Source organism: Aquarana catesbeiana, linkage group LG02 (genome assembly GCF_042186555.1).
Source record: "Aquarana catesbeiana isolate 2022-GZ linkage group LG02, ASM4218655v1, whole genome shotgun sequence".
In the NCBI taxonomy this organism is placed as follows: Eukaryota; Metazoa; Chordata; class Amphibia; order Anura; family Ranidae; genus Aquarana; species Aquarana catesbeiana.
In genome coordinates, this window is record NC_133325.1 from 48,280,113 (window position 1) to 48,292,406 (window position 12,294).

The 12,294-nt window shown below is 44.7% G+C and overlaps 1 protein-coding gene across 4 annotated transcripts in view; it reads right to left on the minus strand.

Annotated features, from left to right (window-relative positions):
• The window catches only part of MYO7A (myosin VIIA), a 305,890-nt gene that overhangs the window by 197,599 nt on the left and 95,997 nt on the right, over positions 1 to 12,294 (minus strand). For all 4 annotated transcript variants that reach the window (XM_073612854.1, XM_073612852.1, XM_073612851.1 and 1 more), the window contains 4 exons: positions 9,568 to 9,721; positions 7,533 to 7,609; positions 3,729 to 3,848; positions 1,816 to 1,958 (listed from right to left, as the gene is read on the minus strand). In XM_073612854.1, coding sequence (XP_073468955.1) covers positions 1,816 to 1,958; positions 3,729 to 3,848; positions 7,533 to 7,609; positions 9,568 to 9,721 — 494 coding nt within the window. The remainder of the gene's footprint in view (positions 1 to 1,815; positions 1,959 to 3,728; positions 3,849 to 7,532; positions 7,610 to 9,567; positions 9,722 to 12,294) is intronic.

The window sequence follows — 12,294 nt, forward strand, 5'->3', positions numbered from 1 at the left end:
AATGTAAATGAAACAGTTGCCGGAAATAAAAAATTGAGAGAAAAACAGCATGGGGCCACCCCATCTATACCGGGCCCTTATATGAGCATGCAGCCGGGCAGTTCACTCCTGAACCATACCAGGCCGCATGCCCTCAACATGGGAGGGTGTTTTGAGGTGGGGGGGGTGGCCCTTCCTTAAAGCACCTTGTCCCCATTTTGATGCGGACAAGGGCCTCTTTCCCACAACCCTGGCCTGGTGGTTGTGGGGGGTTTACTTATCGGAATATGTAAGTCTCCCCCCCCCCCTTGTGAATGAGTACCCCTATTCATTCACTAAAAAAAGTAAACAAAACGCACACACAAAAACAAAAACAATGTCCCCCGGGGTAGGTCCATCGTCATTCACGATGAACACCAGCCTCTGACCCGAAGAGAAAGAGGAATTATAGGCTAAGGTGTTCTGGGGAAAGCATTGGAGGTGGAGGTGTGCTGAGGGGAGGCATTGAGGGCAGGGGGAGGGGGGATTGGGGACATAGGTGTTCTGGAGAGGGGAGACATTAGAAGTAGAGGTGTTTTGAGAGAGGCATTGGAGGTAGAGGTGCTCTGAGGGAGGCACTGGAGGTAGTAGTGTTCTGGGGGAGGCATTGGAGGTAGGGATGTTCTGAGGTAGGTGTTGGAGGTAGGGTGTTTTGGAGGTAGGGCTGTTCTGGGGGAGGCATTGGAGGTAGAGGTGTTCTGGGGGAGACAATGGAGGTAGAGGTGTTTTGAAGGAGGCACTGGAGGTAGAGGTGTTTTGAGGGAGGCACTGGATGTAGGGCTGTTCTGGGGGAGACAATGGAGGTAGAGGTGTTCTGGGGGAGACATTGGAAGTAGATGTGTTTTGAAGGAGGCACTGGAGGTAGAGGTGTTTTGAGGGAGGCACTGGAGGTGGGGTGTTCTGAGGGAGGCGTTGGATGTAGAGGTGTTCTGGGAGAGGCATTGGAGGTAGAGGTGCTCTGAGGGAGGCGTTGGAGGTGGTGTATTTTGGGCTAGGCTTTGGAGGTAGAGGTGTTTTGAGGGAGGCACTGGAGGTAGGGGTGTTCTGTGGGAGGCGTTGGAGGTGGGGTGTTCTGTGGGAGGCGTTGGAGGTGAGGGTTCTGAGGGAGGTATTGGAGGTAGAGATGTTCTGGGTCACCAAAATGCACCTTCGACTGTGTAGACAAAAATCTTTGCAGTGGCCCTGCCTGTCTATGTGCAGTCTTCTTTTGAAAAGCTGAAGTTACACTCTGCAGAGCTCAGTGAGTAGAGCTCTGAGAGCTGATTGGAGGGAAGGGACACACCCACTTCACACAGGAAAAGAGCTGAGGCTGTCAATCTGCTGGTGACAAGGGAGGGAGTTCCATTTTTCTCTTGGTGTCAGGAAAACTTGGCAGAAGTGAGTCATGCTTACAGCAGGGGAACTAAGCAGCAGATAGATATTACACTTAAGGGTTGATTTACTAAAACTGTGCAAAATCTGGTGCAGCTGTGCATGGAAGCCAATCAGATTCTAACTTCAACATGTTCAATTAAGCTTTGACAAAAAAAACCTGAAAGCTGATTGGTTTCTATGCAGAGCTGCACCAGATTTTGCACTCCCTAGTGTTAGCAAATCAACCCATTAGTGCTTTTAACTGAGACAAATACACACTATAGAGGAAAATGCTTTGTTCATATTTCATGTTGAAGGTTTACAACCACTTTAAAGCAACTGGATCAGCATGACGGTACTAGCACTTGGAACTAGCATTTGCAGAGGAAGGGTTGCCCATATATTTCTCTTATGGAAGGTTTAACCAATGTGAGGTAAGCCTACCTATTTACAGTGAAGTTCTCAAACCCGAAAATATCCAGCAGGCCAATCGATCTTCTCATCAATTTAGGCTCAATGGAGACAGGTCGGTAAATGGCGGCGTTAATCTTCTCCACGATCCATACAAACAGACGTCCATATATGCCCTACCATACAGAAAGGAGTGGATGTCACCACAACCCACGTAGAACTGTACAAAGCATTTCTGTGCATGCTAAGGTCAATCATGTTGCTTGCAAATATTGAATTTTTCATTGGGAAGGGTTAGCCTGCAGCTCTGCCTTCACACAAAAGACTAGATATGTGTTGGTGGAGCGCTCGACCCCCAGAGTATGTGAAAATCAAAAAAAGGATCCAACTTTCAGAAGCAGCTCCCTGTCAACCAGAGAGTCCCTGGAGAAGTCTGGAGAACATTAGAGGGAGGAGAGCACCACAAAACTTGAATGAGCTTTTTTTTCCCACAAGAAGTAAAAAAAAAAAGTGTTTTGAGGGGTTGGAGCTCCCCTTTATCAAGGCTAAGATATCATTACCAACATGTTTCCAAGGTTTAAAGCTCCCCTTCATCAAGGCTAAGAAACAACAAAACAACATGTTTCGAGGTTTTAGAGCTCCCCTACACCAAGGCTAAGAAACAAAAAACAACTTGTTACAAGGGTTTAGAACGCCCCTCCATCAAGGCTAAGAAAAAAATAAAAAACTTGTTTCAAGGGTTTAGAGCAGGGGTCTCAAACTGGTGGCCCTCCAGCTGATGCGAACCTACAAATCCCATCATGCCTCTGCCTGTGGGGGTCCTGCTTGTAACTGTCAGCCTTGCAATGCCTCATGGGACTTGTAGTTTCGCAACAGCTGGAGGGCCGCCAGTTTGAAACCCCTGGTTTAGAGCTTCCCTTCATCAAGAAACAAAAATCAACTTGTTTTGAGGGTTTACAGCTCCCCTTCATCAACGCTAAAAAAGGAAAACCAACTTGTTTCGAGGGTTTACAGTGGAGTTCCACCCAAAAGTGGAACTTCCACTCATCGGATTCCTCCCCCCCTCCGGTGTCACAGTTGGCACCTTTCAGGGGGGAGGGGGGTGCAGATACCTGTATATTACAGGTATCTGTACCCACTTCTGGCATAGATAGCCGCAGAATCTGCGGTTATTTACGCCACTTCCTGTCCCCCCCCCCCGCCCCCGCTGTCTGCTGGGAAAAACACGGGTCCCAGAGACAGCAGGGACCAGCCGTACTGAGCTGCGCGACTCGCGCATGCGCAGTAGGGAACCGGGAAGTGAAGCCGCACGGCTTCACTTCCTGATTCCCTTACCGAAGATGGAGGCAGCAGCACCTGAGGACCGAGAGACGGTTCGGCCTTGGGTGCCGACATTGCGGGCGCCCTGGACAGGTAAGTGTCCATGTTTTAAAAGTCAGTAGCTGCAGTATTTGTAGCTGCTGACTTTTAAAAAAAAAAAATTTCGGCGGAGCTCCGCTTTAAGGCTAAGAAACAAAAAACAACTTGTTTTGAGTGTTTCAAGCTTCTCTTCTTAATCAAGGCTCAGAAACAAAAAACAACATATTTTAAGGGTTTAGAGTTCCCCTTCATCAAAGCCAATAAACAAGATAACATAAAATAATATAAACTGAGGATCTAAAGTTACAAACACAGAATCTATAGCAAGATAACCTAATAAAAAACTATAAATAAATAAGCTATGTTCTCTAGAAAACTATATAATGTACTGTAAAAACCATCTATGTGTAAATAAAATCAGCAACAAAAGTAATAAAGGAGTAATAGAAATATATTTTTATAATTTAAATTTATTAGCTCCAATGCTCTCTTTTTTCCTATTACGCTTTTGTTTCTTAACCCTGATAAAGGGAAGCTCCGAGACATGTTGGCTTTTTGACTTCTTGTTGTGAAAGATAAATTCTTACCTTAACAAAGGCGTCCCTGACATCCAGAGCCTGCTCCTTGCTGAGAGGGGTGGACACGGTCTCTCCTCTGGTGATAATAGTCCGACTTGTGAGGCAGTTCATGAGGTCCTGAGGTTCCACCTATAAAAATATGTTAACACGATCACTAAAATCTCATATAAGCTTTAACATGTCAAAAAGTAATTTTTAGTATTTTAAAATTGAAGATTTATTTAAAAAAATCTGGTGACCCTGGCATAAAGGGCTTTTGCTTATGCCCCAACAATCTGTCACTGTCTCCCAGTTGCTCTCCTGCATTGTCAACCTGTCACCAATGAAGATGGCCATTTCAACACACAATACACAGGTAAGGTCCACTGCTGACACCATCAGATAACCCTGCCCTGAGGAATGCCACGCAGCCATCACTGGAGTGCATGTAGACAGGAAGCACCTGAAAAGGAGCTGCAGGAGATCAGCAGCACTGAGATGGGTGAAAAAAAAAGGGAATTTTAAAAGGAAATTACAGTGAAGGGAATTGAGCAAAACAGGAGCAACCAGAATCTGGAGCAGCTGTGCATGGCAACCAGTCATCTTCTATTTTTCATTTTCAAAGCTTAAAGAGTAACTTTACATTTGTTGAGAAAAAACCATTCCCCTCTGGGTGATCAATGTACATTGCAGGGATTTTAAACACTTTGTTGCAGTTTCCTACCGTTTGTTATCCTGATGAAATAGCTGTTTGTGTCCATGTGCTGAGTGAATCTGTATGGGGGTGATTTTATCATTATCAATCAGCTGCTGCACCTGCAGGGCTCTAATGAGGAAAGTGGCCGTGTCTGCATCCTTTTGGACATGATTTCCCTTTGGAAGTATCTTAGCAAAAATTCATTTTTTGTTGCGGGAATGCTCAAAATCTGACTTGTATCTTAGTGCAGACTTCTGGGAAAATCAGTAAGCCAATCACACAAGAAGTTGATGGATCAACTTGGGTACAATCAGCTTGTCCATACATACAGTATCTCACAAAAGTGAGTACACCCCTCACATTTTTGTAAATATGTTATTATACCTTTTCATGTGACGACACTATAGAAATTACACTTTGCTACAATGTAAAGTAGTGAGTGTACAGCTTGTATAACAGTGTAAATTTGCTGTCCCCTGAGTTATTTTGAGGGGACAGCAAATTTACACTGTTATACAAGCTGTACACTCACTACTTTACATTGTAGCAAAGTGTCATTTCTTCAGTGTTGTCACATGTGAGGGGTGTACTCACTTTTGTGAGACACTGTAAATGGAAAATCGTCCGGTCCCTGCTGAATCGACCAAATTTCAATCCAGGTATGACCGGCTTAAGGGCGACACATCCTCCCACTAGACTTTAGGGTAGCCCGCAGACCCACATTCTAAAAGCTAAGTGAAAAATACATATACTGTAGGTGCAGGTGACACCTAATGCAAGAAAAAATAAAAAAGGCAACAGTGCAGGTGAAATGGCTAGGCCTTGTGGTCTGGTAACAAAAATTGCCCCAGTCTTAGCCAAAAGGCCTATCTATCTGATCATTAGTACAGTGTATGGAAACCATGACTTCTATGGAGTTGGGCTTGGGACTCAACAAGAAACCATACCAGATACGGTGAGAAGGGGCTGATTTATTCAAAAAAACCTTCAACCAAGCCAGAGCATAGTACAGTAAAGCCTTCTTAGACCTGAAGCTATTCACATTTCTAATCCATCACATGTCCCATAAAGTAAGAGGATTATTCCTCATTTTAGAACAGTGGGTGGTTATCTTTGCTGATAACTTTTACAGTTTTTAAAACTAGAGGTGAACACTAGAGGATCGTTTTATATGCTCATATTGCTAACTTTAATATTTTTGACAACTTGGTCTTTTGTCATATTTCCCAAATTCATTCCATTTCATTATTGTATTCAAATTAGTAGATTAGCCAACAGAAATTACTACACTAACTCAGTCCAATGATTCTGTTTCTCTCTCATAGCTGAAATCCAGGCAAATTCAAAATCTACCCTTGCAGTGAGGATGCCCTCGTACTGCAAGGGTTAATGCTAATTTTTTCCTAGGGTAGCATTAAAGAACACTTTTACTTACCTTGTCTCTCGTTCCTCCTGCATCCAACACTCTCCTCTTCCCTTTGACACTCCGTGTTGTAAACGGGCCCTCAGCGTTCTCACTAACAAATCAGGACTGGTGGTCCTGCATTGTATGTGATGACATTAAATTCCAACTGAGGTATGGAGCACCAGTGGGAAGCGGGTTCTGGGAACCAATCATGTAAAGAGGAGGAAGCCTGAAGGGGGTGGATAAAGTTATTAAAAAGCTTTTTAATGGCATGCTAGACAAAATCAAGCACTTACTCCTAACAGTGCAGGGGGAGCCGCACTGCAAGGGTAGTTTTCAAACTTCCCTCAATCAATTGAAGAGATTAGATATCAGCCAGGCAGGGGGTGTATTACTCTTGGCCAACTCATAGACTTGCATTGATCATAGGAGCAGTAAACCACAAACCATGCCATGACCATCAGCAGACCAGTGCACAAGTCTTAAGGTCATCAGTAGACCAGTGCACAAGTCTTGTGGCCATCAGTAGACCAGTGAAGAAGTCTTGTAGCCATCAGTAGACCAGTGCACAAGTCTTGTGGCCATCAGTAGACCAGTGAAGAAGTCTTGTAGCCATCAGTAGGCCAGTGCACAAGTCTTGTGGCCATCAGTAGACCAGTGAAGAAGTCTTGTAGCCATCAGTAGGCCAGTGCACAAGTCTTGTGGCCATCAGTAGACCAGTGCACAAGTCTTGTGGCAATCAGTAGACCAATGGACAAGTCTTGTGGGTCATCAGTAGACCAGTGTACAAGTCTTGTGGCCATCAGTAGACCAGTGCACAAGTCTTGTGGCCATCAGTAGACCAATGGACAAGTCTTGTGGTCATCAGTAGACCAGTGCACAAGTATTGTGGCCATCACTAGACCAGAGCATGGGTGCTGAGGTCAACAGTAGACAAGTTTCAGGGAGCAGTCAATAGACAAGGGCATGGGTGCTGTGGTAAACAGAAGACTTATGCTATGTACACACGATAGTATTTTCAGACAACAAAACTGTGGATTTATTTCCGACAGATGTTGGCTTAAACTTGTCTTGCATACACACGGTCGCACAAATGTTGTCGGAAAATTCTGACCGTCAAGAACGCGGTGACATACAACACCTACGACGAGCCGAGAAAAATGAAGTTCAATAGCCAGTGCGGCTCTTCTGCTTGATTCCGAGCATGCGTGGAATTTTGTGCGTCGGAATTGTGTACACACGATCGGAATTTCCGACAACGGATTTTGTTGTCGGAAAATTTGAGAACCAGCGGAATTTCCGACAACAAGCTCAAATCGAACATTTGTTGTCGGAAAATCCTATTGTGTGTACATAGCATAATGTGTCATTGGCCATTAGTGCATGGGGGCTGAGGCCAGCAGTCTCATTTTCACATCATTAACAGAGCTAAGTGAATGATTCATCAGAACAGTGACATGTCACTAACAGATGATTGAAAGTGAAGGATTTGTGCAATATGGTGCCACTGCAGAAATGGGTAAGGTATCATTGTGGGTGGGGCCCGAATTAGATTTCAGTAAAGAATAATTTAATTTTTACTACCATAGTTGATATGCTGTAGAGTCCCATAATAACCTATTTATATGGAGTTCATTTTTGTATGTAGGTTTTCGACACTGCAAGGGAAAGGTCTTCCACTCAGTTTATAAAGCAGCAACAGAATCAGAAATATAAATTCTGTGCAACTAACCTCCAGTAATGTTGCAGCTGTAGTTAATGAGGTGGAATAAACCACTTCACAGGCATCCAAGTTATCGTACATTCGGGCTGCAAAAATAATAAAGATTATTTTAAGATATTACATCAAACGTGAAACTTGATGCATTAAGATGAGGAACATTAGTGGGAATGGTATTTTATTAGTTTTCATATGGAAACATAAAAATACAATCAGACAGGGTACATGTTGCCAGGTCAGTAAGACAGATTTCTACCTATTAGAAAGAACAAAAGTTCACATAAGTACCCAAGTATTCTACATAAAAGCAACAAAAGGTACGACGGTAAAAAAACAGCTGGTGATTAAAGCACTTTAGATAATCAAGATACATGTAGGTAAGCCTACATTTAAAGAGGCACAGCATATGGCAAAGTCCAATAAGACAAAACTGAAGTGCATCCTATCCCATTTAAATTTCTACATCCCCCGAGACTGTGGTGGTCCAACCTGACCAGATTTTATCGAATTTCTTTGGGCATCCCCATGCAGTATAGGTAATTTTGTACATAGGCAGGGCATTAATAATCAGGTCAACCCACATCTGTAAGCCAGGGGGGTTTGGCCTCTTCCAGCATAGAGCAATAGCTTTTTTAGTATAAAAGAAGAGAAAACGAGTCAACCATTTTTGAGAGGCACCAAGGTCCTCCTCTTCCAGGTCTCCCAGAAGACACCTGGCCAGGGTACATATATTTGGTAAATGTAATTTTGTTTCCATGAAAGAGGCAATACTAGACCAAAACTGATGCATCCCTCAGGTATTCTCATATCATATGGAAAAAATTTCCCATAGCATTAGGACACCTATAACATTAAGGAGACGTCAACCTACCCAACCAGTGACATCATTGAGAATGCTGCCTATCACACACTGTTGGGGGAGCCCCGAAACCCACCCAACGCCTAATTTCTTTTATTTTTACTGCAGCCAGAATAACGATCGCAAGATCCTGGAAATCCCCACTGCTGTCTTTTGACCTTTTAAAGAAACAAGTTATCCTGGATAAATGTTAAACAAGCGCCTCTCTACCATCCTGCAGGACAAGCTTCCCCGATTTAAAAAAAAAACTTGGACCCCTGGATTACATACCTGACAGGGTCAACCTCATAAGATCTGAGGCTACACTGTTAGTGCCCCAGGAGAGGCTTGCTGTCTCTTTTCATCCCTTTCCTTTTCCCCTTTTTCCTACTTATTAAACCCTTTGATAGTTTGAGGAGTGTTCTGTGACCGCTGGCCGATTGCCATTGACACCACTCCTAGTTTGCGGGCTGTGTATTCAAACATAATGACTAGCTACCATCTGTGACCAATTGATGGCTGAGATGACCCCTTGTCTTAAACGGGGGTGATCCCAGCCATGCAGTTCCTTTTCGGAGGGTCAGTCTTCTGTTCTTCAGAGCTATAGTCCTAGCCCCAAAAAAGCTCTATACCGGTTCTTTAATGACCAATGCTGTAAGTCAGTAATGTTGTCATGTTTCGGTACTTCTCTCTATACTGTATTGTATGGTTTTTTATCTGTATGGTTGATAACCTTAATAAAAACAATTGGAAATAAGAATGCGGCCAATTACATCATTGAAAATGCAGCCTATCTATTCACTAAAGACCAATGACATCATGGAGAATGAAGCCTATCCATTCGCTAGGGACAAGTGACATCACTGAGAATACAGCCTAACCATTCGCTAGAGACCGATGACATCACGGAAAATGAAGCCTATCCATTTACTAGAGACCAGTAACATCACTAAGAATGCAGCCTATCTATTCACTAGAGACCAGTGACATCACTGAGAATGCAGCCTATGGATTTGCTAGAGACCAGTGACATCATTAAGAAGGCAACAGATATATTCAATAAAAAACAGTGACATTTCTCAATTACAGGCAATATCATTACATGGGTGCAATTAAACAACTGCTAATGACACCTAGGATAAAAAAATTATTTTTTAAACAATGAAACCATAGATAGCAGAGCATTGTATGTATGTAAGTCATCATTACCTTCATAGCGAAGATTCCCCATGTGCAGTATGGCAGCCAGGAGTCGGGAGATCTCCCAGTTCTCAGTATCGGTAAACATTAAGACTTTCATGGCTGAGCGAATGTTAGCATACTCTTTACTGTCATCTCTACCGTCACAAGTCGTACATTTGCCCTGCAGGAAATAAAACGGGCATATCACATGTCGTCCTCAGTGCACGCTGTTACAAAAGCTTGAAATCAGCTCACCTACCTTTCTTTCCATTCTGAAGCCTGTCAGTCCCTAGCACTGACCAACCTATGAAGGTCTTATGGAGAATCAGTCACCAATGGGCATTTATAGTAATCAGCCAATAATCTCCACTTCTAAAGTGTGTAAATGTGCAGGCTTATCTCTTGGGCATTGCATTTTTTTGATTATTCACTTGTATTCCATTCCTGTCAGAGTAGCAGTGTCAGCTTCCTGTCTCCAGCCTGAGCACAGTGCTGATAACAGACACTCACACATCTGTCATATAGTAAATGTGCAGTATACATTACATAAAAGAAAACTAAAAGTTTTGCAAATTGACAGGTTCCAAGACGCTGCCTGGGCCATCCGGGGAAAGCTTAGTAAAAAGGGTGACTGTCCCAGCAAATCCGGGACAGTTGGCAAATATGATGTAATGCAAGATTACCATGGGGCCTCAATGCACATGGGGCCCTAGGGCACTGCCCAAGGGTTCCCATGCATTAGGTTGGCCCTAGTATCCAGCAGCCCAGAGTGTTTTTTAAAGGAGGCAGGTCAGCCCCCATGGGGGTCCTTAGAACCTGACATTGAAGTGACATTTCTGCTTAGACAGGATAAGAAAAGTGAATAAAAGCACAAATATACAACCCTGAGAGGTAAGACAACACTGTTATTACAACCATCCCTGACTGGTTCTCTTTAAATATCTAATCTTTCCATCCTATGATTGGAGATTTCATATAATTTACTCTATTCTTCCTCCTGGTTCACCACTCCCTATGCACACCATTTGCTGCTTCTATTCTCTGGATGTCAATTCCACAAACCATTAGCAATAACCAACCCTCCAAGTCCCCAAACCCGTTATTTTTTATATAGCATACGACCTTATCACCTGAAATATGACTTCTGCTGCTTCTCAACTTCAATAAAATATGCACCCCTTTATTGAAAGTCAATGTTTTCCATGAAACCCCTAATGTGCATCACTTAAAGCCCAACTGAATTATGCGTTTAAATCTGCTAAATACAAATCAGCTGCATTAAAACCAAAGGTGTGCAAAATGATACAGTCTGTTTCCTTTAGAAAGCAGCCACAGACTGAGTAGGAAAGGTTGTTCCTATCAACATACTGCAGAGTGGGACCCCCCCTGTTTGTGTGGAAGCCGTGTTCTCTCTGCAGAAGTCCAACATACCCCCTGCTGAGTCAGAGCTAGAGCTCTTCAATTGGCAAAGATTGCAGGGCTCCAGGTCTGATTTAGCAGGGATATCCTGGATCTCTGCAGAGTGACTACAGCTTCCCCACAGGTGGCAAGAGTCCCACTGGCAGGCAACAGGCTTTTCAGGCTGTGGCTGCTTTCTAAAAAAAACTAACTGTAAGACCTTGTACACCTTTGCAGGCATCACTAACTGGCGGACCGCGGTCCACGTCCGGACTGAGCCACCATCCCGCCCAGACCGCCGCGTTCCTACCACTTAGGAGCTGGTTCTCCCCCTCAGCCGTCGCTACCGCTGACATCCCCACAGACTGTCATTGAGAAGCAGGACAGCTCTAGATGAAGGTAGAGCTGCCAAGTTAACTTTTCAAGTTTAGCAGCGGGTGATTGGTTGCTAGGCCGTCCTAGCAACCAATCACAAGCTGAGTAACAAGAAAAGTTGTGCAGCTCCAGTGCTCCTTTCATAACTGTCCTGCCTCCTCCCTCAGCTCTAAACCTGCTGTGTCTGCCATGCTCAGCCCCCCATGTAAGGTAAAACAGGGGAGAGGGCTATGCCACTGTAAAGGATGGGGAGGAAGCCGGAGGTGATATAAACAGGGGGCTGAGGACAGGAGTCTGAAGGTGGAGGTGGGTGCTGTATAAGGGGGTCTGGACAGGATTGTATAGGAGTGTGGGGGGGTGATAAGAAGGGGGGGCAGAGGACAGAAATGTGAAGGGGGGAGATACTGTATGAAAGAGGGCTGAGCACTAGAATGTAAAAGAAATACAGTGGTGATATGAAGGGGAGGCGGGACAGGAATGTGAAGGAGGAGGGGGGTGATATAAAGGGGGTCTGAGGCAGTGGCATCGCTAGGGGGTGGCTTTTGGGGCTATAGCCCCGAATCTGGGGCCCATAGCCCTGAGTCTCTGCAGGGATCCCCAAGGGGAGGGGATGCTCTCTGGGGACCCTTATTTTAAGGGGGAGGCTCTCTGGGGACCCCGATTTAAGGGGGAGGCTCTCTGGGGTCCCTAATGTAAGGGGACTCTCTGGGAACCCTGATGTAAGTGGGAGGCTCTCTGGGGACCCTGATGCAAGGGGAAGGCTCTCTGGAGACCCTGATGTAAGGGGGGCTCTCTGGGGACCCTGATGTAAGGGGGGCTCTCTGGGGACCCTGATGTAAGGGGGGGCTCTCTGGGGACCCTGATGTAAGGGGGGGCTCTCTGGGGACCCCGATGTAAGGGGGGCTCTCTGGGGACCCTGATGTAAGTGGGGGGCTCTCTGGGGATATATACACATACACACGTATATTACTGTATATACAT